Source organism: Solanum stenotomum, chromosome 2 (genome assembly GCF_019186545.1).
Source record: "Solanum stenotomum isolate F172 chromosome 2, ASM1918654v1, whole genome shotgun sequence".
NCBI lineage: Eukaryota > Viridiplantae > Streptophyta > Magnoliopsida > Solanales > Solanaceae > Solanum > Solanum stenotomum.
The window spans coordinates 63,486,536-63,513,148 of record NC_064283.1 but is presented as its reverse complement, the minus strand read 5'-3'; the positions used below and the strand labels follow the sequence as shown (position 1 = coordinate 63,513,148).

The window sequence follows — 26,613 nt, the reverse complement described above, 5'->3', positions numbered from 1 at the left end:
AAAGTCAAAATATTTAAGTCACATAATTTCAAGATGAAAAGTGACTTCTCTCAGATAATTTTACTTATCGCCTTGTTAAATAGATAATCCAAAATAACTACTATCATTTAAAAAAAATAAAATTTAATAGAGTATACTTTTCTCATTTTGATCTCAGTAATAATTATTTTTGAAAGTAATTAGCATAGAAAATCTAATTGAAGAATACACATATTTCAATATTATAATTACTTAAATTAACTCTTTTTTTTAATTTATGAAAGAAAAATTTAAAAACTTATAAACAAAAAATAACAAAAATCCAGCTTAAAAGCGTGAGATTCCCTGAAAAAGGATCATATATAATTACAGAAAGTACTGGCTGGAATCAGTTGATGTATGATTTGACAATCTGTCAATTGCAAGTAATTTTTTTCTATTTATTTTTACCCTCTATCTCATACTCATTTTAGAGTCCTAATTAATTCAAATTTACATATTCCTTCTGTTTCATTTTAATTATCGATTTAGTTTTTTCATATTCATTACTTCTCTTGTTTCATATTAGTTGATCATTATATTAAATATAGTTTTTATATTAGTCGATCACCTTACTAAATTAAGAAAATATTAATTAATTTTTTTCACTATTACCTTTGCAATTAATTCTTTTTGAAAGTGTTCATATTTGTTTGTAAAATTCCTAAAAGATTTTTTAAATGGTGAATTAGTAAACTTATGACATTGATGAAGTATAAGCCTTGGTGAAAAACGAAGGCGGAAAATTAAAAGAAAATAGTATCTCAAAAGGTGGAAACAAGACCAAATAAAATTTGATCATCGAGAAGTAATATTCATTCATTAAATTACTTACGATTTCTTAAATACCATGTAAAATAAAAAATGATCCACTAATACGAAAGGGAGGGAATATAAAAAAATAATAAAAACAAAATATAATGTATAAATTTAAGACTTTTAATTAAGAGCGAAAGAATTTTATCTACGTGAATAACAACCATAATTAAATACAAAGAATTAAAAGATGGTTCCCCACTATACCAGTCAACTCACTTATTGTCTTAAAAGACTAGCTAGAATCTCTTTGAATTCTTCCACCACCATTTTTGAATGTCAAATTTCATCAGCCATATAATCAAACACAAAGCTTATTATATAAATTTCTTCGAATAATATTTATTTGTTCTTCGTAGAAGGAAAACAATTGAGTTAGATCGATGACGACCGTCTTTGGAATATTGGAGGTTAATCTTGTCAGCGCTAGAGGTCTCAAAAACAACGAATTTTGGGGTATTTATTTATTTTCCTATCTCTTCCTCAAAATTTCTTCTTTAGTTTTGTTGACAGAGGTGAATTAACGATTTATAATTTCTGCGTCTTGATCATCTATCATTTTTTCTTATTAGATTTTAATCATCAAATGGAAAAAAATCTTGGATTAACCGTTGAATTAAAGAAGAAAACAAGATTCATGTATCAAAAGGGTTAAATATACTTAATTCTATCTGATTTTTGTTTTACTTTTAAAACTAGAAAAATAAATTTAATTTCTTTTTTTTACCTCTCTGTCAGTCAAAAATGGTATATATGAATTTGTGTAACGCCAGTTGTACACATAAAACTTTTTTATTATTGGATGGTATATTTGGATCTTTTTACTTATACATATTACTCGCACAATTACAATTATGTGTATTACTATTTTCTTTTTGAGTATATTGCAGTCACTTTTAATATTGAGTACTATTTAATTTGAATGTCATTTGTAACATGTTTAAGATCACACGATTTAATATTTTTTGACATATACTCAACCAATATTAAATCTAAACTCATAATTTTAATATTATAACGAATTCAATATTGAAAGTCATAAAAGATAAATTCATTAAATTTAAATTCTGAATCCGTGTCTGTCCTCCACAATTGTTGTCCTTCTTGTTAGATTACTTTCATTATACTTGTGTGCATATGATTTAGTTTTTTTCTTAATTTTTTTTAATGTATGTGGTGTTGCTAATTGTGTAGGTGGTGGAATAGATCCATATGTTTTGATTCAATATAGAGGTCAAGAACGCAAGAGTTCTACTATTCGAGGTATTCGTTAATAAATTATATATCTCCATTCTCCTTTTCTGTATATTGTTATTAATTAAACACTCAATAACGTAAATATATTTTTAAAGCGGAATTCAGAATTTAAACAATACAAGTTCAACTAAAAATTATGAATTCAGATCTACTAGTACTATTTGTTACAAATTTAATGAATTTATGTACAAAATGAAGTTTATGTTTTGTATCGAAAATATTGAGTTCAAATAAATTTAATGTCACAAACTCACATAACCATGATATATACCTTGCAATATCAACCGTGAAAGATGAAGATTAAGTTTCATTGGACTTTGTAGCCCGCTCCACGCTAATAGTCTGTTTGATTAAGTTTTTGAAAAGTCATTAATATTTATTTTAAAATGTAAAGGTGTTTGATCAAACTTTTAATTTTAAAGACATAAACTAATTTTTATGTAATATTATTTTCACTTATAAAAGCAGGGCAAGGTAGTAAACCAGAATGGAATGAGAAGTTTACATTCAAGATAGAATATCCCTCAGTAGATGGACAATCCAAGCTTATACTTAAGATCATGGATCATGATACATTTTCTTCTGATGACTATCTAGGTGAAGCCACGTAAGTAAATTTTATTCGTTGAAACTTGAATTTTGATTAAAATATACATAGTAACATAGCGGGGGTTTAAATTTTAAGATCGAGTTGGTTAAGCAGGAAATATGATTGAAATGAGCCCAAAATTTATCTTCAAAGGAAGGTTGTAAAGCATTATAGTTGTTACATTCTTCTTTAAATGTGGGGTTGGGGGTTGGGTTGTCTTAGGCTTGAAACCCGTGTTTTGGTCAAACTCGTTGCACGAGGTTGCTTTGTGAGGCTACTCTTTTATGTGGTTTTGAGCTATTATACTAGAACATTTTTTATCTTGTGTGCATCCTAAGGATAGTGACTGCGTGTTTCTTTATCACTTGAAGGAATTGATTGAATAAATTTTGTACATATTGTAGTATCTACTTGAAGGAATTTCTTGAAGTGGGATTGGAGAATGGAAGAGCTGAAATTCATCCTAAAAAATATAGTGTGGTGGGGAGTGATCAATGTTACTGTGGTGAAATTCAAGTTGGTATCAATTTCACTCCAAAGGTATTTATTCTTTTGCTACATCTACCTTAATTTTTTAATATTTATGATTACGCGATATCAAGAATTTACTGATCCGATTAATCCTAATAACTTGTGGGATAAAATTTAAAAATATAGCTACTTTTTAGTTTATGTCATGAAATGTGAAACTCTAGAATATTATTATGAAGTTTTATATTATGAAAGTTTCATTATTTTTCAAAAGCGGCGCAGAAATGTGGCCAGAGTGTGCGCTATTTCTACTTTGTGCCACATAGGGCCCATTTCACATTTCCAAAACTCGAACGTGAAACCTCTGCTTAAGAGTGTAGAGATCTTATTCATCACACGATACCCTTTGGTGGTGTCTATACTTCTTTCACATTGAGAAAAAAAAAGAGACTTAACAAGATGACAATTCGTAAATATTGGACAACCAAGTTTTTATTTAATCAGAACTTCATTATATACCCTTCAAACATTTTAAGTTGTTAATTATTTTGATTTATAGTACTTCTTACGTAATTTTCAAATATATATATGAAAATTCATGGTCAAACTTTAGAAAAAGGATAAATTTCACTTAAAATGCTAATGTAATGGTTCATGGTATGTTTAATTATTTGACAGAAGGCAACTCATGATGTGGAAGAAGAATACGGTGGATGGAAGGAGAGTAATGATTACTCATGAGTAGCTATAAAGGAGGATGTGATTTTGCGGAGAGGTCATGAATTCACGTACATCATAATTCATTTTATTAATCCGTTCTCGAGTAGCTAGCTAGCTAGCTTGTTCCTATGTTTATGTATTATGTTTAAAAGATTGTTTCTTACTAAATGAAACAATTAGGGATGACAAACAATGTGGGGCGGGTTATGTCATAACCCGCGCAAATTTCAACCCGGTTTGCATTAATTTTTCTATGATTTCAACTCACCCCGTTCTGCCGTGTATCATATTTTTGGTCCTCTTTTAAACTTTGTTATTTACATATTCGTAAATTCAAATATTATGGATGGTTTTCAAGAAAAAATGATCAGAATAATTAAAATCTTTTTATGGTTATTGAGAATAATGTTTTGATCATTTCTCAAATTTTCTGACTTGCTCCTACTAAACTAAAATTGTAAAAATTGAAAAGCCCAATTATCAACTTAGTAATATAGGAACAAGTATAAATGCAATTAATTTGCTTTGAGCACTCTGTAGTTTCTTAGGTTGTTCTATTGGCTAAGTGGATATTTTTCTTTTCAATTTGTAAAAAGAATGTATATCTTTTTTCATTTAGAAACAATTTTAACTTTAGAAATTCTCATTTTCACTTTTAATTGCATTATTGATTAAAAATATTTGACTATGTATTTGGATGCCTTCTTTTGGGTCTGTAATTTCAATCCCTCATTAGCATGTATGTGAGCTCATCTTTGTTTAAAGACATTTGTCTAAGAATAGATAGTGACTAGTTAGTATGCTAAAGAATTATTATTATTTATTTTTTTTTTTTTTAAAGTTTGGTTAGTGTTAATTTTAGTTGTTATGTTGCCTACTGGCAGCCTATAATTGTATCTCTGTGACTAGTATTTTTCAAGCCTAGATTGAATTTGCTCTCTGCCATGATCTAAAACATGTATGAGCTAAAAAAAAATTCTCTTATAATGCTTAAGATTTGAAGCAGTGTCATATGTGTTCATTTCTTTTTGGTGCATTTTTTAATATTAAATTAATGAGTTGTTATTTATGTAGTTTTATTTATTTATGTTGCATGTGGCAACAATCTGAGTTCACTTGGGACTCATTACTGACATTTTTTCGAGTTGAATTCCTTCGAGTCAGCCCCGTCAATGTCTGAGTGAAAGGGAAGCTGAAATACAGGTTCCGGAAGTCCAAAAAGTGGACTGTATACACTTAGTATACATGATATACAGGTTGAAACACTACAAATACAAGGCTGAAAATTAGTTTAAAGGTGTTCGGAAGCAAGAAATACATGGAAAGAACTGATACACACGCTGATATACACTGATATACAACTAATATATACAAAAATGAGAATTGGGTTAAAGGCCAAAAAATTGCAGCGAACTTGGCCCAAGAAGGGGCCCGATTTCATTATTTCTTTTGCTCTTCTAATTGTTTTGATTATGTTTTTGACTAATTTTATTCAACTGCAGCTTTAGAATTGTAAATTAACTTAGTCGAATTCCCCAAAAGATGAATTACTTCTTCGTGTTGCTTTGTTTTCAACAAATTTCACTTTATCAACTCTTGTGTCCTTTATTTACTTATTCAAATGTTTTTAGTCAAAACTTTCACTTATCTTTAATTGGTTTAAAATGATTCTTGGTTTATCAACTAAATTGGTGTAAATTATTATTTTTAAAATGATTCAAATAAACTTTAATTTATCTAGTTTTGTAAAATTCTAATCACTTGTAATTCAATTCAAATGTTTCAATTAAGGTCCCCTTTTCTTAAAAATTTAAAAATGTTCTTTGTTTGACTATTTGTGCACAATACTAAACTCTTAAACCCTAAACCCTAAATCCCCTAAACCCCAAACCCTAAACCTTATAAAATTGAACAAGTAGACAAACACATCATACGTGACATAATACATGTACGACGCCATGTAGGACACAAAAATGTCATGTAAGATGCATGTAGGGCGAATGTACTGTCTATTGTGCAAGTTTATACAAGTTCAAGCGTCTACTTGTGTACACCAAAAATAGTTATCAGTTGATGTCAAGTTAAAGGGTACATTTATGTACTATGCCTTTAATTTAAAATCACAAGTTTTTTTTTTACTTTATTAAAATCTATGTCAAATTTAAATAGGACAAACAAATTGAAATGAAAGAATATATCTTTTGTAACTAAGTTTTCCCATCCCATTTTCAATTGATGAATACACACACAAGTACTTACTCTCTCTCTCTATATTTATAGTGACGGAGTCAGTCCGTCAAAATTTTCGTTAAGAGTGTTCATACTTTAGACCTTGCTTTCTCTTTTTTAAAAGAAAAAAACGGAACTAAGAAAATTAAATAAATGCCTTGGTCTAGGCTCAAACCCATGCCTCCAAGGCAAATGTGAACAACCTTAACCACTGGGCTATCTTTCTTTACTATGTCAAGGGTGTTCAACAATTAATATATATCCAAAATTATCGATATTTAACATATATACTCGTAAAAAAATTCCGACGAAGATTATTCATCTGACCACCCTTAGCAACACCTAGCTCCGTCCCTGTATATATATCCTAAATTTGGTGATGTGGCACAATTACAAAGGATATTGCTTTTATCCCTTTTAATCAGAATTTTGCACTTTTTTTTTATTATTAAAGTGATGAAAAAATTGTTCTATTTAACTCCATCACTTCGTTTATGATATATATCCGCAAAAATCTCAGCCCGACTTGCATAACATTTTTTTTTTATGAGTTCAACCTTGTCCTGTCCTGTATCATATTTTTTCTATTTTTAAAACTTTGTTATTACATATTCGTAAATTCAAATATTTTGGATGATTTTCTTTTTTTGGTTGAAAATGATTATTTATTTAACAAACTAAGTAGTAAATAGATAGATATTGTTTGTACTATCTGTTGTTATTTGGTGATCAAACATTGTAGCATCTAGGTTAGCTAGAGGCTGAGTTAGAGGTTTAAAAAATAAGCCCAACGATAAGTAATCCGTCCAAAATTTTAAGGGTTGGGCTCAAGATAATTTGAATTGAGTTCAATCTCAACCCAATCAAGCCTTAACCCATTTTAAGAGAATTTTCAATTGAGTCCAATTTAATCTCCAATTTCAACCTGTTTTAAAACTCTTTATTTCCATTGGTGTAATGTATGTTTCTATATTGAATGTATGAATTATTATCTTATTTTATTTCTTTTAAGATTTAACTATCCATTTGTAACTTCTTTTTTAGAATTTTCTTGAGTTGAAATTCAAATTGTGGTTATAAACTTAAATAACAATATATTAAAATTATTGAGACTAAGCGGGTCAAATTGGACGGGTCAAGCCCAACCCAATTTTAAATTCATTTGAGCCCAAAGTAAACTTGGACGGGTCAGAACCCAACTCAATTTCTATATCAACCCATTTTAGTATCTGTAATTTCAACTCAACCAGCCCATTTAACACCCCTAGCTAGAGGATTGTTTGGAATCGGTCCCTCTCCATCTAGGGCCATACTACTAGTTATTATATTGGAATTCAAAATACTTAGGTTAGCCATAGTTGCTAGATTAGTACAAGTTAATAAACAAATTTTCCTAGTTATATATCCTCCTAGAGAGTCATGTGGCTCTTTTAGGATCTTCAGTTGTTAATGTGTGAGCCATTTTGTTCCCTTCACTAAAAAAATTTCCTAGTAAAAAATCATTTTATGGTTATTGAGAATAATGTTTTGATCATTTCTCAAATTTTCTGACTTGCTCCTAGGAAACAAAAAATTGTACAGATTGAAAAGCCCAATTATTGTCATTGTTGTTTAATTACTTTCATTATACTTATGTGCACATAATTTAGTTTTTTTCTTTATTAATGTGGTGTTGCTGTATATTGTGTAGGTGTAGGGGCAGATCCACACTTAGTGACACCCCTTCGTTGAAAAATTATATTGTATATAGAGGTTAAATTTTGATTTAATAAATATACATATAAGTAGGGGTGTACATGGCCTGATTGGTTTGGGTTTTTCAAATATCAAATCAAACTATTTGTGTCAAATTTTTAAATTTATAAACCAAATCAAACCAATAAAACTTGGGTTTTAAAACCTTGGATTTTTTCGATTTTTCGGGTTGTTTCGAGTTTTTCCGGTAAAGTATTCATACAAACATATAATTTACTTGTAATTCAAATATTTCTTTAGTCCTACCAAAATACACCTATTTTCTTAAAAAAATAACACAAAATATGATATGATTAATGACACTAAAATATCCAACAAAAATAATAATAATGAAATCGCGTAAAACGAATATTTCAAATTAACAAGTCATAATGAAAATGATCATAGTTTAAAAGTACTAAATCATGCTAAAATAAGTTCAATAAGTATTAGTTACATGACTAAATATGAAAGGAAATTAAAATTAAATTATGTATTTTAATTCTCTAAACCAATGTAAAACTAAAGAACAACTATTGAATATTTGTCATTCTTAGTGTTGAATTGATTTTCTTTTTGCATTAGTATTGTCATACTATAGGTCAGTGACGGAGCCAGGATTTTCAATAAGGGGGTTTAAAATATGAAAAAATAGACACACGAAGTAGCCGATGGGGGTTCGACATCTACTATATATATCTAAAAAGTTATTTTAACCATATATAAATCATATAATTTTCCGCCGAAGGGGGTTCAGATGAACCCTAATTGTAAGGTGGCTCCACCACTGCTATAGGTTATTACCCAAAAAAAAAAAAAAAAACTTAATAATATAGGAGCAAGTATAAATGTAATTAATTTGCTTTGAGTACTATGTAGTTTCTTAACTTTTTTAAATTTATTGAGAAAAATGTCTATCTTTTCTTATTTAGAAATAATTTAACTTAGAAATTTTCATATTTCATTTTTAATTGCACTATTTATTAGAAATGATTTTTTCTTGTAGTCTAAAGTTACAAATTGAACACAATAATTGATTTATATGGATCCTTCATGTGTGAAAGCATAGAAAAAAAGGACATTGCCAAAAAATGACTTGGTCAAATTTCCATTTGTTCATAAAAAGAAAGAAATGAGTTGTAATCATAGAAATGTCCAATTATTCTGGCAATAAATTCCACAACTCTTTTATTCTGGCTATAAATTCCACAACTCAATCAATAGCCCAAAACAACACATCCTTCCTTTAATTCCACATCAAATAGCCCTTTTGCTTCAAATACTTTTGTCTCAATGGAGTCATCAAGAATTAGTTTGCGTCCATTTCGATTAACAGACGTTGATGATATATTGTTATGGGCAGGCGATGAACGCGTAACTCGTACCATCCGATGGGATACTTTGACCACAAAAGAAGAAGCCTTGAGTTTCATCAAGGAAGTGTGTATACCTCAACCTTGGTATTTATCAATATGTATCGACGATCGATCCATTGGATTCTTATGGGTAATCCATCCGGCCATGTCGGATGGTCTTCATGAGAAGGTAAATGAAGCTGTAGATATAGGTTACGCGATTGCAGTTGAGTATTGGGGGCAAGGAATTGCTACAAAGGCACTCAAAATGGCAATCCCTCAAGTGTTTAATGACTTCCCTCAAATAGTAAAGATTACAGTGTATGCTGTTTTGGAGAATAAGGCTTCTCATAGGGTTTTGGAGAAGGCTGGGTTTCACTACGAACGTTCACTAACGTTGTATGGCGACTTCAAGGAATATGGAAATAAGGTTGTTTTAGTAGTATACAACTTACTATCCACAAATATATAACGAGTTTTTTTCATTTATATATGTACTACTATTTGTTATTTCCATGTAATACTCAAAACCTCGCTCGTTTATTAATTTTCCTGCAAGATATTTTTCAAAAATATTTTTCTTCATATCGAAAACACCCCATATCTAGATTCATTTATAAATGGGAAAATGGACAAATATACCCCCTAACTAACGTAAATGCTATGCATATATCATCTGTCATACTTTTGGGACATTGGTGCCCTTGCCATCCAAAATCTAAAGCATATATACTATTTATACTAACAGACATACATGTGTCATAATCTTATCCACCAACCGACATTTATTAAATATTGGATCGACGGATAAGATTGTGCCATGTGTCCCTATTTAGTCTTCCGTTAGAGTGAAGGGCATATATGCTCTAGTTTTTGGATGGCAAGGGCACAAATGTTCCAAAAGTATGACGGAGGGTATCTACATACCATTTACGATAGTTCAGGGGTATATTTGTCCTTTTTCCCTTTATAAATGGCATAATACATAAACATGACCCTTAACTTAATTTCAACGGACAACTATGCCCTCCAACTTTGACTATCAATAAGTAGACACGCGTGTTTTTGAGCTATGTGGTATAATATACGTAGGACTCCATCACCTACAACGAAAATAACTTTTAGCGGTAATAAATACACATTAATAAAGAGTGCAAAAGTCATTTAGATTCATTAGTTAAGTGTAATTAGATCCAATGTCGCTAAAGGCTTTAGGGACATATACAAAGAGTGTTAATTGCCACTAAACATACATATTTAGCGACAATTGAGTTATTGTTATTAATTAATTGCCGCGAAAGATAATTTTTTGTGTAGTGCACGTAGGACACGAAATTGCCTTGTAGGGTGTCATGTAGAACGAGTGTGTCTATTTGTTCAATTTTATATAAGTTTAAGTGTCTACTTGTATATATCCAAAATTAAAGGTCATAGTTGTCAACTAACGCCAAGTTAAAGATCATTTATATATGTACTACTATTTTTTACTTCCATGTAATACTCAAAACCTCGCTTGTTTATTAATTTCTTTAGAAGATATCTTTTAAAAAACATTTTTCTTCATATCGAACACATCCCATATCTAGCTTCATTTATAAATGGCATAATACATAAATATTACCCTTAACTTCAACGGACAACTATACCCTACAACTTGACTATATATAAGTAAATACACATATTCTATGAGCTATGTTAGAAATCATATTTATGTATTATGCAACATTTCAACAAATAAAGACAATATTATTTTTTCCTTATAAGACAAAGATCGATGGATTTCTAGTTTGTAGAAAAATACTAGTATTAGCATAGCCGCCTATATTGAAAATTTCAAAAATGTCTATCATTAATTATTACTATTTTTTACTGTTCTACGTAGCCCAAAGTGCATTTCAATAATTGGATCTGAAGAATCCAATTCAGAAACATATTTTTGTCACTTTTGATCTTGATAAACCCTTTAAAAAAAATTAAAATTAAAAATATTTCTTTTGTGGAGGAAAAAAGGAGTTAACACCTATTTTAGCATTTTTTTTTTTTTTCAAAACACATTCTACGTATCTAAGGTTTATTTTTTTGAAATAACTTTCAAATAATTTTGATACTATGAGTATTATTTAAATAAATTGAAGTACATATAATGATATATGGATCAAAATTTATTATTAATTTTTGTATTATTGATTGAATGAACTAAGAAAAGAAAATACAGCATGAAGTAACAGAAGCACTTATCCAAAAATAGTTTCATGTTGCGAAGAAGACTTAATTAGTTATGAATAATTTTTTTATGAGATTAATTAGTCTAGATTTTAAAAAGAAAAAAAAAAGAGCAAAAAGTCATCATTGATGATTGTCTCAAATTGCTTTAATGGTGTTGATGGAGAACGAACGAGGTGAGAATAATGAGGACAAGAAAGTGGTGAAAGAATCCTTCTTCTTTTTTTGGCAATCAAATAAGAATCCTAAACAAACTCGTATAATTAATTTAGAGTTCAACTTACCATATAATATCCCTTTTTAATTATTTTTATTCAAATAGTAATAATATGTGAATATATTAAGAGAAAGAAGTATTTTTAAAAATAAATTGAGGATATAATTTTTTTTTGTCCACCGTAAATGAAGAGAAGTTAATCTCAATAGGATATACATACGAAGAATTCGCTCATATTTTCGCTCTTAACAATGAAATTCACATGCACATATAATGAAATTTACAATTATTATGCAAATTTTTCTTTTTCATATTTTTTTGTCATATCACTAAGAAGTTCATGGACTTTAATACGTAAAAAATAGTAAAAATTATTTAATTCCTATTGAATGGTCCTTAAATGCTAAAAAATAATGTGGATCATAGTGGTGCTATATGAATTGTTCTTCAGTCCTTACGGATGATTCTATAAAAGATTCGAAAAAAATACTCATAAGCCATATCACCAAAGAAAAATTATAAACATTACACACGAATAACTGAAAAATCGCCATATCATATTGCACGGCAACTTCAAGAAATAGGGAAATAAGATTGATTTAGTAGTTTACAACTTACTATCCACAATTATATAGTCTTTTCATTTATGTACTACTATTTGCATGCTACTCCCATGTAATGCTCATTTTGGATCTGTACGAGTAGATACTTAAATTTGTATAAAATTGAATATATAAATACACATGTCCACATGGCATCTTATATGGAAATTTCTGTCCTACATGGTGTCCTACGTGTATTATGCCACGTAGGACTCATGTGTCTACTTGTTAAACTTTATACAAGTTAAGTTGTCTACTTGTGTACGGCCGAGTGAAAGGGCACATTTATGTATTATGACTTTTGATATATTCTACACACTTTTAATTTAGGCGTAATACATAATTATGTCATTTAACTTGGCTTTAGCTGACATCGTTTATGCCCTCCAACTTTGGATATGCACAAGTAGATAATTAACTATGTATAAAATTGAACAAGTAGACACACACGTATACGTGACATAATACACGTATTAGGACGTCACATAGGACACAAAATTGTCATGTAGAATGCATGTAGGACGAATGTGTCTTTTGTGCAATTTTATACAAGTTCAAGTGTCTACTTGTGCACACCCAAAGTTAAAGGGCATAGTTGTTAGTTGATGCCAAAATTAAAGGGTACATTTATGTATTATGTCTTTAATTTAAGGTCACGTGATTCATTTTTTTTAACTTTATTAAAATATGCGTCAAGTTTAAATATGACAAACAAATTAAAATGAAAGATTACTGTATCATTTGTAATTAGCTCTTTTCATGCCATTTTCAATTGATGAATATGTAGACACGTAATTTTTGACTAAACATAAGGTTTTACACTATTTTTTATTCCTTAAATAGTTCTTTTATGTTTAAGTTAAATATTTTGATTTTGTCTTATTTTAGTAAGTTTATTTTAAAATAACAAAAAAAAGATATGTTTTATTTTAATATTTCTTAATTATAATTTATTATTAGCTATTTAATTTTGTTAGTTTAAAAAATAATTAAATAATATTCTATTATTATATTATACTATATGGTATGTATTAATTATTAAAAAATAATAATAAACAAATCCACTAACCTACCCCCACACTCCCACTCCCTCACGTCCTCATCACACACCCACACCTCACACGACACCTCTCACAACCCACTACCCCACCCCTATATCCACCACACAAACACATACCTGCAACACAACTCATATAGAATTATAGAGCAAGAGGACAAATTCACGTAGAGACTCACTCATTTTTATGTTTGTGTCTTACTAACTTGAATAAATTCTTTGTTTAATTGTGTTTAGAAAAATGTTAAGTTATTTTTATGCTATAATATGTATGTTGTCTTGATTTTTTGGGGGCTAACAAAAATAATAATAATAATAAGACAATTTTAATCGATTTACTAACTACCGTATACATGTTTATAATGAAATATTATTATCATTATTATTTTAAATAATGAGATATTGATAATATTATTTTGAAATAACAAAAGATCGATAAATTTTGATTGAACGATTTTAGTTCAACACCACTTGATTCACACTTAAAAATTGACAAACGAATTTTAATAGGCAAATAATTATTGACATGTTTAAAAAAATTATTTCAATTAAGAATGTGGTTACACATCTTTTTTTTGAGACACTAACAGAAATTCAAGGATGTGGTGACACCTTGGTCAAATTATTTTTAATAGTTAGCTTTAATTAAATGTATACATAGACAGAAAAAATATTAGGTGATGCACTCGAGAGAAGAAATCAGTTATGCTTCTAAGCTATTGTATGTCAAAATCGAGAATGCAGTTATGCAGTTTAAGACTAGTAAAATTCAACAATAAAAAATATGAGCAAACTATGGCCTACAACACAATTTATCCAAACAATAATAATAATTTAAGTCAAGTATAAGTTAATAAAAGTAATTGTGCTAAAACCACGAGACTCGAGAGATGCCTAATATATTCCTTCAATTTCAAGTGACGACTCTAAAAAATAAAATAATCCCTAATTAATACCGTCACTTAAATTGAAAAAACCTTAGTCATGGTAAAAAAAAAAGGGTATGACAGAATACACACAAGAACTCAATATATAATCCTAAATTTGGTGATGTGGCACGATCCCAAAAGAGATTGCATTTATCTTTTTAATCAGAATTTTGCACTTTTTTTAATTATTAAAATGAAGAAAAAATATTCTATTTAACTCCCACACTTCGTTTACTATATATATCCACAAAAATTTCAAGGAAAAATTACAGAAATTCCACCTTTTAGTTTACTTATTACCATTATCTCCTATAAATTTTACAAATTTCTAAAATTCCTCATTTTTGCGCATCAGATTAGTATCTCGCGTATCAGATTAATGTATCTCGCGCACCAGATTAGTGTATCCCGTGCATCAGATTAGTGTATCATGTATAAAATGTAATGTATCTTACTTAACGATTAATGTATCTCGCGCATCAGATTAATGTATCAGCGCTTATATTATTGTATCCGTTTGAGGGATTTCTGTAATTATAAACATTTAAGGGATAAATTGTAATTTTACCTTAAAAGTATGTGATTTCTGTAATTTGCCCAAATTTCAACCCGACTTGCATAACTATTTTTATTATTTCAGCCCACAAAAATTTACATATTCCTAAGTTCAAATATTTTGAATGGTTTTCAAGAAAAAGATGATCAGAATGAACCATATGTGTTAGAAATAAAACTATATAATGATTATGAAAAGAAGTTAAGTTCTACGTGTTGGCGATTTATTTAAAAATCATTTTATGTTTATCTAGAAATAATGTATTGATCATTTCTCAAATTTCCTGACTTGCTCCAACGAAATAAAAATGGAAAAATTGTTGAGATACACGTCTTATGTTTCCTTTATTTCCAATATCTCCTTTTATTTCTAAAAATCTCTAAAATTCCTTATTTCTTTAATGTATTCGATCTACATATTAATGTATCCGAGCCAATATTTAATGTATCCGAGCTACATATTATGTATCCGGTTTATTTTATGATGTATCCGAGCTAGTTTTTAATGTATTCGAGCTACATATTATGTATCCGAGCTAGTTTTTAATGTATCTGGGCTACATATTATGTATCCGGTTTATGTTATAATGTATCCGAGATACTCTTTAATGTATCCGAGCTACATATTATGTATCCGGTTTGTGTTACTTTTTAAGGGATTAATGTAATTACAAACTAAAGAGGGATAGATTGTAATTTCATATTAAAACTATGTTATTCCTNTCGCCTTATTTCTTTAATGTATCCGAGTTGCATATTAATGTATCCAAGCCAATATTTAATGTATCCGAGCTACATATTAATGTATCCGAGCTACATATTATGTATCTGGTTAAGTTTATGATGTATCCTAGCTAATTTTTAATGTATTCGAGCTACATATTATACATATTATGTATCCGGTTTGTGTTACTTTTTAAGGGATTAATGTAATTACAAACTAAAGAGGGATAGATTGTAATTTCATATTAAAACTATGTGATTCCTAAAATTTACCCATTAATAAATTGTAAAGATTGAAAAGCCCAATTATCAACAGGAGCATAATACGTAATATGTCTTTCAACTTAGTTCTAGCTAATATCTACACCCTCCAACTTTGGATGTGCACAAGTAGACATTTAAAGGGTGTTTAGTTTAACTTAGACTGAATTTTAAATTGTTTTCAGCTCTCATGAGTGTTTGGATATTAGAAACGACTTTAAAAAGTTAAAGGTTAATGAAGTCTTTAACTTAAAAACGACTTTAAAAAAGGGACCCCTACTTTTCATTTTTTAACTTAAAAGTTAATCAAGTTTGACTTTTTAAAACTACTTTTTGAAAGTTACTTTTTAAGTTAAGCCAAACGAGCCTTTAAACTTGTAAAACTAAACAAGTAGACACACATGTCTTGCGTGTCATAATACATGTAGGACGCCTTTTTTTTAAATTTAGAAGTTAATGAAGTTTGACTTTTTTAAAAGTTATTTTTTAAGCTAAGCCAAAAGAGCCTTTAAACTTGTATAAAACTAAACAAGTAGACACATATGTCCTACATGACATAATACATGTAAGACGCTACATAGGACACAAAATTGTGATGTATGATGCCACATAAGACGAATGTGACTATTTGTTCAATTTTATATAAATTTAAGTGTTTATTTATACACGCTCAAAGTTAGAGGGCATAAATACCAGTTGAAGCTAAGTTAAAGAAATATATATAAGAGCAAGTATAAATGCAATTAATTTGCTTTGAGCACTCTTAGTTTCTTAGCTTCTTCTCTTGATTGAGTGGACATTTTTCTTTTCAGTTTGTAAAAAGAATGTCTATCTTTTTGTTACGAATCTAGCCATGATAGAAGACTCAATTGATATATTATCAAATTATAATTGGGGCTCTAGTTAAAGGAATGAACATGTGCACTAAAGACTTCTATATATAGTGGAGAATTACCTTATTAGGGCTATGCTATGAGTTATGTTATTTTCTTTTAATCAGCTATTTTGTAATAGCAGTCTGGAATTTTCCTTTTGTTCTTTGATCAGCTTGCAAGTTATTTTATGATCAATATAAACCTTGGTTTGTTACATTTTTCCGTTTGTAAAAAAGAATGTCTATCTTTTTTTATTTAGAAATTATTTTAACTTGGAAATTTTCATTTCCACTTTTAACTTCATCATTGATTAAAAATATTTTTTTCCTATATTTGACTACGTATCATTAAATAATTTAGTCGTTTGCCTAAAATTAAGATAGTTCATAAAGTCATGGAAATGATTGAATAATTGATTTAAATGGATTTTTTTTGTGTGTGAAAGCACGATTTAAAAAGAAAGAACATTGCTAAAAGTTAAATTGATAAGGTCAAATTTCCATTTATTCATCAAAAGAAATGTGTCAATGTCTAATTATTCCACTTCATCATGATACTTTTGATCTTTAGTCCTCAGCAATTTGGTAGATTTTTGCTAACTTGCTTAGTTATGAGGTATCATAATATTTATTGTTCAAATTCAAAATGTAAAAGAGGTAAAGAGAGCTTTTTTCTAATTATAAATTTGATTGAATGATTTTGTCAAAGAAAACTTTTAAATTGAATAATCTTATTAATATAAAATAAAGTTAAATGACTTTACTAGCGATTTTAAGATACTTACTCAAATATAATCCATAAAGAAATATCACATAAAATGATAAAAATGAGGCGTCCAATTAACATCCACTTGAAATTGGCAGAATTTCATCTTGGCACATGGGGATGAACTATTGAAATTGGACAAATTTGGCAACTTTACTATGTAAAATTTCTCCTCTCTCTTTCTTCCACGTTTATTTTGCCTATATTTCATCTATAAATAAATTATTACAAACCTCAATTAGTAGCCCAAAACAACACATCCTTTCTTTAATTATTAATTCCACTTCAAATAGCCCTTTTGCTTCAAATACTTTTGTGATCTCAATTACAATGGAGTCGTCAAGAATTAGTTTGCGTCCATTTAGATTAACAGACGTTGATGATATATTGTTATGGGCAGGTGATAAACGTGTTACTAGTACCATCCGATGGGATACTTTGACCACAAAAGAAGAAGTCTTGAGTTTCATCAAGGATGTGTGTATACCTCAACCTTGGCATGTATCAATATGCATCGATGATCGATCCATTGGGTTCCTATGGGTAATTCATCCGGCCATGTCGGATGATATTGAAGCTGTAGAGATAGGTTATGCGATTGCAGTTGAGTATTGGGGGCAAGGAATTGCTACAAAGGCACTCAAAATGGCAATCCCTCGAATATTCAATGACTTCCCTCAAATAGTAAAGATTATCGCATGTGCTATTTCGAAGAACAAGGCTTCTCATAGGGTTTTGGAGAAGGCTGGGTTTCACTATGAACGTATAGTGACATTACATGGCGAGTTCAAGAAATATGGAGATAAGGTTGATTTAGTAGTTTACAACTTCACAATTATATAATGAGTCTTTTCATTTATGTTCTACTATTTGCATGCTACGTACTCCCATGCAATACTCATTTTTCAATAAATATATATATACTCCTTGATACTGAACATACCTTATAATATCTAGCTTCATTTGGAATAAAACCAAATCTAGCATCATATAGATTTGATATGATTCAAAATATGTTTTACTAAACTCGGCTTGGGGAACTTCTTCACTCCCCTAGTATCCATAGCTTCTCTCAAATGGCTCCAAGTCAATAAGCTTTTGCCCGACTACTTGAGCAAGATCTAACTTTAACTTTAATGATCGATATATATGTTGCAACCACTAGGTACTTAATGCACCTACCAAAAAGAACCAAACAAACATGCTACTTAAATTCTTTTATTGTCGTAGCCCAAAATGGAATTTCAGTTTGTAGAAAAATATTTCTTTTTTTGTTAATTGAACTCACATAATCATTGTGTTTCACTTTATTAGGAATTTTAAATTGAAGGCGGGGCACAATTGTATTTGGCCATTGAATGGGATGGTTTTTGTAAAAAATAAAAAAATTGGAGTAATATTTGGAAATAAAAAAAATAGTAAAACGAGAAAACATCTCGTGTTTTTCGAAATTTCAAATACAACTTCAAATTATGTCATGACCAAACAAGAATTCTGGAATATAGTCTAAATATAGCTCTTTCCCTTTCTTGTAATATTTAGCTTACTTTTAACTTGCTTAACTCCATCATACTAAACCCTATAGTATTCAATAAAACAACAATGATAAATATAATCTTTATTTTTGTCAATTATCATAACAAAAACTCAAGTAATTAAAAGGTTGTACATGTTTGAGAATTAATTTTATATAATTTCAGACATATGGATTAACCATTAAGTTCAAAATATGGATAGAGATAATTGACATTGGCAAGACTACTAAGAACTGAGTGAAGAATGAATTAAAAAAATCCAAAAATGTTAAGAAAAGATTAAAAAAAAGGAATTTATTCGGTGTGATTTTCTCAAAAGAATATAGTATTATATATATTATGTGGTTTCATATATATATATATATATATATATATATATATTAGACCATGTCACTATTAGTTTGGGAAAACTTCATTTAGAAAAAGAAATACAAATATTCCTAACTTAAAAACAAATTTTTGTTCTAACTTTGTTTTTGGTGGTTTTAAATCTTGTCCTTTAATTTTTATCTTTACTACTTATTTATGTGGGCTAAAATACCCTTTACTATAACCTAAATTCATTGGGCACAATCAATTTAAGAAAACTTTTATCTTGAGTATATTTTTTGTCACTGAACCTATGCTCTGTGGTATAACTTGTTTCACTAAACTTATGTCTTGGACACAACTTTTTTCATCAAACTTATGCTTTTTTTGTGGCAAAATTTGTGCCACCGAACATAAATATCTCAGATTATAACTTGGATCACTAAACTTATGTTTTGAATAAATCTTTAGGCATAACTTGTACCACTGCACTTACGTTTTGAGGCATATGTCTTGACTTAATTTCTTTTGGCATATCTAACTTATGCCTTGTGAATTTTTTTTAAAAATAAAAATTAATTATCTCCGCAAAATAGAAATATGAGATATCATTAGCTCTGATAAATAAAATAATTTATTTACCAAAATAAAGTGTATGAGAAATACTTTTTGAGAAAATATATCCAAAAACACCTTTTAGAAATTTGATGAAACATCCAATATTGTTGCTCAAAAATATTAATTGGCCAAAACAAATAGCTACTCACTGAAAGTGCTTGTTCAAAAAAAACTTTTACATAAAAATATTTTTTTAAATAAGCTAATTTTAAAAAATTGGTCAAACAGATTAAATTTAAAATGAGAGGAAACGTTGATTTTCAAATGAGTTCATGAGAAGTTTTTGAGCATTATCTCTTTTAGAAGAATCTTTTGAGAAATAATCTCAAATCCTCATGAATGTTTTTAAACATATGAGCATGAGTTATATATTATTGGGAGTAGTATGCCAACATGGGTAAAAAATTAGACTTTTTAGATAATTCCTTATTGTTTTTAAGCATAGCTTAGTGGATCCATTTAATTGAGAATGTCCTTTACTCCGGTAAGGTATAGGACAAATCTGGCAATGTGGCAAGATTGTATCATCACGTAGCTCATAGTGATGGTTATCGATTAGAGAATCTCTCAATAATAGTAAAGAGTTTATTATTGTATTTTTATACACTTTGAGTTATTATCTATTGTTTTAAAAGCTTTCTTTATACTGTATTTTTATTGTTGCTTTAAAATTGAATTGAGTTGAGTGTTATTAAGTTGAGTTGAGTTGAAATGGAATGAGGTAAGTATGTCCTTCCATTTTAGTGGCAACCTCAGTCGCTGCTAATACTTATAAAACCACTAATAGAATGTTTTAGTGGTCAGACAAGTCGCTGCTAATATCTATAATAGTCGCCACTAATAGTTTGTTTTTAGTTGCAACACTTGTCGCTGCTAATACCAATAATAGTTGCCACTAATAGTATGTTTTAGTGGCAACACTAGTTGCCGCCAATTCCTATAATAGCCGCCACTAATAGTACTCCCTCCGTCCCTATTTAGTTGTCCACTTTAGAAATGACACACATATTAAGGCAACAATGATTAGCATAGTGAAGTTACAATTTTGCCCTTATTAATTATGATTCCAAAATAAATTTATTCAAGATAACTAATCAATGTTGGGGGAAGTTTAAATTTTCAAGAAGTTTAAATGAGGGTATAATAGGAAATTTTTGTTTGTCCTTTCTTGATTTGTCAAAATGGACAAGTAAATAGGGACATTTAAAAGAGGAAATATGGACAAGTAAATAGGGACGGAGGGAGTATNATACTTATAAAACCACTAATAGAATGTTTTAGTGGTCAGACAAGTCGCTGCTAATATCTATAATAGTCGCCACTAATAGTTTGTTTTTAGTTGCAACACTTGTCGCTGCTAATACCAATAATAGTTGCCACTAATAGTATGTTTTAGTGGCAACACTAGTTGCCGCCAATACCTATAATAGCCGCCACTAATAGTAAGTTTTAGTGGCAATACTAGTCGCTGCGAATACCTATAATAGTCGCCACTAGTAATATGTTTAGTGGCAAATCTAGTCGCCGCGAATACCCATAAGAGTCACCACTATTAATATCTTTTAGTGGCAAAACTTGTTGCTGCTAATACCTATAATAGTCGCCACTAATAGTATCTTTTAGTGGCAACACTTATCGCTGCTATACCTATAATAGTCGCCACTAATAGTACGTTATAGTGGCAACACTAGTCGCCGCGAATACCTATAATAATCGCCAATAATAATATATTTTGGTGGCAATACTAGTCATCGCCAATACCCATAAATTATTAATTAGCGTAATTTTCCCTGGAAATATTTATGAATGACCCTACTTGAAACGGTGACCTAAGTACAAATCAACAATAGAAAAGTGACCATGCCCAGTTGGGCTGTGCATCTGTGGCCTTTTAACTATAAACCCAACCTAATCTATTTGAAGCCCATAAAATTTCATCTTCTCTCTTAACTATAGTTAGTATTCTGTATGTTTCATTTTATATGATTTAGTTTGATTTGGTATAGAGTTTAAGAAAGAAAAAAGACTTTTAAAATTAATATTCTAAAGTAAGTTATATATGTTTGTGTGATTATAAAATAATTATTCACTAGTCACTAATTATTGCATCATAATTAATCAAACACGTAAACTAAAGTTACACACACTTGTCAGTACTAATGTTCGGGCAGGATCAAGCAGCTGATATTTTTAGAGAAGAAAACGCTGCCCGGACTGCCCGTAACGGCTGTAGAGAGAGATTACGGGCAGCTCTCTCTCAGCAACCACTAACGAAGAGTTCCTTCTTCAAGCTGATTATATTTACCCCCATCGCTTGGTCTATGTTGATCCGACGGTCCAGAATGAACCCTGCTTTTGATCTTAGTTTCTCTACGATATAGCTCTGAAAACTCTCCGATCTGCTTCATCGGAACGCCGATCTGTATTTCCGGTGAGTTTACCGGCTCCGATTCGCTGAATTTTAGCTACTTCTGGTTTTTCTTCTAGGAAATTCGATGTTCAGTTTATATTTTTGTAAGAAAGAGTTCTTCTCCTTGTTTTCTGTTTTCCGGCTTCGATTAGCTCAATTTTATCTACTTCAATTTTTTCCTTTAGAAAAATTGGTGGTTCTTCTCGTTGTTTTCTGTTTTCCGGCTCCGATTAGCTGAATTTGTTCCAACTTCAGTTTGTTTTTTTCCTTGTAGAATTTTGTGCGGTTCAGTTTATTTGACAATTGATGAAGTTTGTTGAGTTCTCCTATCACGATTTCACGAAATTTCTTTTTTACTCCGTAACGAGATAAATTCTTCTCGTTGTTTTCTGTTTTCCGGTTCCGATTAGCTGAATTTACTCTACTTTAGTTTATTTTTCTTTCTAAAACCTTCTGAGGCTCAGTTTATTTCGCCAAATTCTCTAGTTTACTTCGTTAAGTGATGAATTCTTCTCATTTTTTTCTGTTTTCCGGCAAAAATAAGTTCTCCGATGAACGGATGACATTTTTCCGGCACAAAAGTAGTCGTCTTCTTCACTAGCAGCTTAGAATAGTCTTATCGTTTTCTGAAATTTTGTGTTTGGTCATAATCTAACGGCTGAGAATTGATGGATGCAGGGATCTGCGCTAGTCTGTGTAATTGTACCGTACCGTACTGATGGAGACGAGCAAAGGCTCAATCAGTGTTGCCATGATTAGACAGAGTATGCTAACTTGCGCCTGTCAATCACTGGTAGCTTTATTTATTTCTTCGCTGGTTAAAACTCAGATCCTCACTCTCACCCAGGTACTTGAAAATAACTTTGATCGATTTTTATATTTTCCGTCTCAATTTATACGATATAGTTAAATTTATTTGAAATTATGACTAAAGTTTAAAATTCTGAATCTTGAAATCTTACCCAAATCACATATATATTAAAACAAATACACATGTTCATCATTGCGTTCAGCATATTTAATATTATATAGTCACTTGCTTTTCAAATTTATTAATAGAGCTTGTTATGATTATTTTAGGCTAAATGTAAATTTGGAAAAAGTCTTATGTCTGTCAGAAGCTATTTTGTTTTTCTTAACATGCGCCGGTGCCTGGATATTTTCCTGGTTTTTAGTGACTCTGTACGTGTCATATTTTTTTTAGTTTCTATCTTATCCTCTTTATCTCATTTTCTTTAGAAAAAAATTTACGGAGACGAATTATATCCATGAGAAGAAAATAACTAAGATCCTTTTTCTTGATCTGTTCATTTTTCTACTGCTTATATGGAAGATCAAAAAATTGATTTCTTTTTCAGTGGAGTTCGTTACGTTGAATTTGTCTAGCATAATTTACAATTTTTTATATAATTTACAAACTATTGCACGTAAACACACCCAAAAATAGCAATAATGGATTTCCTTCGATTAAAAAAAAAACACAAAGACTAGAACATATTTTATGTGTTGTATTTTCCAATAGGGAGTGCGGTTGCATAAATTCGACAACATTATTTAGGTCCACTTGAATGTGAAATATCTATAATTTTGTGAAAAAGATAATAATGTGGGAATATAATCATGTCCAAGGAATATTCCGTCTTTTATGCTCTTTGCTAACTTGAACAACCAATAGATTGACACGTCAGTTATATGGTTTCTTTACGTATTGGTTCAAAAGATAAGCCCAATTAAAATATCCATCTAAAGATATGCTTTGCTTATAACTTCAAAAAAAAAAAAAACAATATTGAGAGCATGATGAGGGGCATAGATAGATCGAAAAAGTTTTAGAAAAAATTGTTTAGATAAGATTTATAGTACATCTGTAATTTATTAAGAACATGATCCTACATAGAAGAATATATCATAGAAAGTTAATAAGTAGGGGAGCACTGCATGGTTTCTCTATTTTATTTCCTTTCCTTCGGTTTTCATATTGATTGTAGTTGTTATTGGTATTCTTTATTATATCTTCTTCTTTTTTTTAAGAACTTGTTTTATATATTTTACTTGAATCGAAGATTTATCAAAAATAATTTCTCTATCCTTGTACAGTAGAGGTAAGGTTATGTATACTTTACCCTGTAAGATTTCACTCAAGTATTTAATCTGTCGTCTTAATATATTATGAACTATTAAACCAAATTTTCATGTAATACAAGGTTCAAGATCCAACCTATGGGACCAAAACTGCTTAGGAGAGTATATTAAGAGGTTGTTTAGCTTAACTTAAAAAAATAGTTTGGAGTACTTACTTTTAACTTTGAACTTTTTTTTAAGTGATTTTTAACTTTTTCAAAAGCTAAAACTGACTAAAAAAAGTAAATTTGATCAAATTTTAAGTCAAAATCCAAACCGAAATTATTTTGAACCTATCCCTGAAACAGAAAATATTTTATAATCATTTCCTCTTCAATGTAGCAACTCATTTATTTATGCGGAGCAAAAATGCTGACCCAGTAAGTTTTACTTACACTAAGCTAGAAAATAATTAAGGGCCACTTTTATTCGGATTATAATTTTAATGTTGTTTTTATATTTAGGGGTACTTGAAGCTTGTCGAACAAAAGGGTAAAAAGGGAGAAGAACATCATATATCTTCCCCAAGCAAACCTCTTGATGCCGAGGAAGACGGCAATGAGACGGGGGATGATGATGATGACTTGTCATCCGAAGATGGAGGAAATGTGAACAATAACCCAAACACCAATGATAGCAACTCCAAGAAACATCCTAGAGAAGAGGAAGCCGGTGCTGAAGAGAATGGTGATGATGATGAGGGTGGTGGTGAAGACAGTCCAGATGATGAAGATAATGATAAACCTGATGAAGAAGATGACGACGAAGATGGGCCTGATGAAGGCGAGGAAGATACTGTGGAAGAAGAGGACGATGAAGATGAAGATGAAGATGAAGAAGAGGAAGAGGAAGAGGAAGAGGAAGATGAGGAAGAAGAAGAAATTCAGCCACCAAAAAAGAGGAAGAAGTAAATTATCAATAACAGGCTCATCTCCTCTTCTATCACTATCGAGGTCTGTTATGTTGACACTTGCTGTAACTGTGTCTTAATGCACAACTAGAGTACTACTTAAAAAAACTCCTAACTGTGGCAATGTTTAGAGGATGCTTTTTCTATTCATAAAAATCACTATGCTTTGCTGCTGAATGAGAATAGATCAAGACTTTGATAAGACAATTTTAAAGTTAATACAACAACAAACGTATTCAACTCGATTAATTAGGCAAAAAGTACAATACATCAGGGAAAACAGTCTTGCTTCTGATATGAAAATGCTCAAAATATATGTAGTAAATTCTACAGAACTACAACCAACCTAGTCTAATGACAAGTGAAGACCAACTCACAGAGGGATGATGCCCCAAGACTTAGGGTTCAAGAATAAGAACAAGTAAATCTTAAGAGTATGTTGCTACCACTCTTCAAAAAACAATATCAGACACAGATGTGTGTCAAATCCTCTGAAACCAATGCATTTTTGGAGGACCTGAGCAACATAATATATCATCAATATGTAACCTTGTCAACATCTGTAGCATGAAGCGCTACCAACAGAAATTAAACTTGTGATCATACCTAGGAGAGTGTTGGGCGATCGAAACGGGATAAAGGAGGAAAAGGAAGAGAACTAATGCAAGATAGTTTTAACACTTCCTTTCTTCAAATTTAATAAGCTTTTTACAGGTGAATATAATATACAAAGAGAAACCAGAAAGTTAAAGGTACAAGCTAAACAATGAAAAACATACTCCCAATGACAAAAATTCACTTGAAAGTGAATAAGAACAAAGATAACATCCACCTCAAAACTTCTAAATACGAGCCTAATAAAGTGAGAAGCGTGAATTTTCATGCAAAAGGAAGTGACGAAATGACTTTCATTCACGTTTGAAAGTCATTTCTCAAAAAATAAAAAATGAAGGGAAAAAAAGAATAAAATGAATCAATATTTATTCTAAAAGAAAAAAAAAAAGCCTAATTAGCTCTTAGTTGCGCGACTCTTCACTTTTGATGTCACAACCGTGTCGGATTATCCAAAAATACACTTACTTTTGGCAAATCCAACACGTACTCATTGACATTTCTGAAGAGTCCGAGTAACAAAGAATTAGCTTGAACAAATTAAAACAACAGAAAAAATAAGAGCTGTGTTTTTAAAAGAAAAAGATGCGACTGGCTAAAATGGAGAAAAAAATCATAATTGTCTATTAGTTAACAACAAAACTTCACAAACCCCAAGTCATCCTCGTAAAAAGTCGAATAACGTTAGTAGTTTTTTTTAAC

General features: G+C 30.0%; 3 protein-coding genes across 4 annotated transcripts; all 3 read left to right on the top strand.

Annotated features, from left to right (window-relative positions):
* The first annotated feature begins 1,045 nt into the window (after positions 1 to 1,045).
* Positions 1,046 to 4,247, top strand: LOC125855282 (16 kDa phloem protein 1). 2 transcript variants are annotated; one of them, XM_049534992.1, is made up of 5 exons: positions 1,046 to 1,290; positions 2,029 to 2,097; positions 2,557 to 2,698; positions 3,085 to 3,220; positions 3,830 to 3,939. In XM_049534992.1, exons 1-5 carry the CDS (start codon positions 1,218 to 1,220, stop codon positions 3,890 to 3,892), a joined length of 483 nt encoding a protein of 160 aa, XP_049390949.1. In that variant the 5' UTR covers positions 1,046 to 1,217; the 3' UTR covers positions 3,893 to 3,939. The 2 variants fall into 2 exon arrangements, with proteins under 2 accessions (XP_049390949.1, XP_049390950.1); XM_049534993.1 differs by having other exon boundaries at positions 1,049 to 1,290; positions 2,560 to 2,698; positions 3,830 to 4,247.
* Positions 4,248 to 9,127: 4,880 nt separating this feature from the next.
* LOC125855573 (uncharacterized) lies at positions 9,128 to 9,681 on the top strand. Its single transcript, XM_049535309.1, has one exon. The coding sequence runs from the start codon at positions 9,128 to 9,130 to the stop codon at positions 9,659 to 9,661; it is 534 nt and encodes a 177-aa protein (XP_049391266.1). The 3' UTR covers positions 9,662 to 9,681.
* Positions 9,682 to 17,680: 7,999 nt separating this feature from the next.
* On the top strand, positions 17,681 to 18,262 carry LOC125855575 (uncharacterized). The gene has a single exon (XM_049535310.1). It carries the CDS (start codon positions 17,727 to 17,729, stop codon positions 18,237 to 18,239), a length of 513 nt encoding a protein of 170 aa, XP_049391267.1. The 5' UTR covers positions 17,681 to 17,726; the 3' UTR covers positions 18,240 to 18,262.
* Positions 18,263 to 26,613: the final 8,351 nt, after the last annotated feature.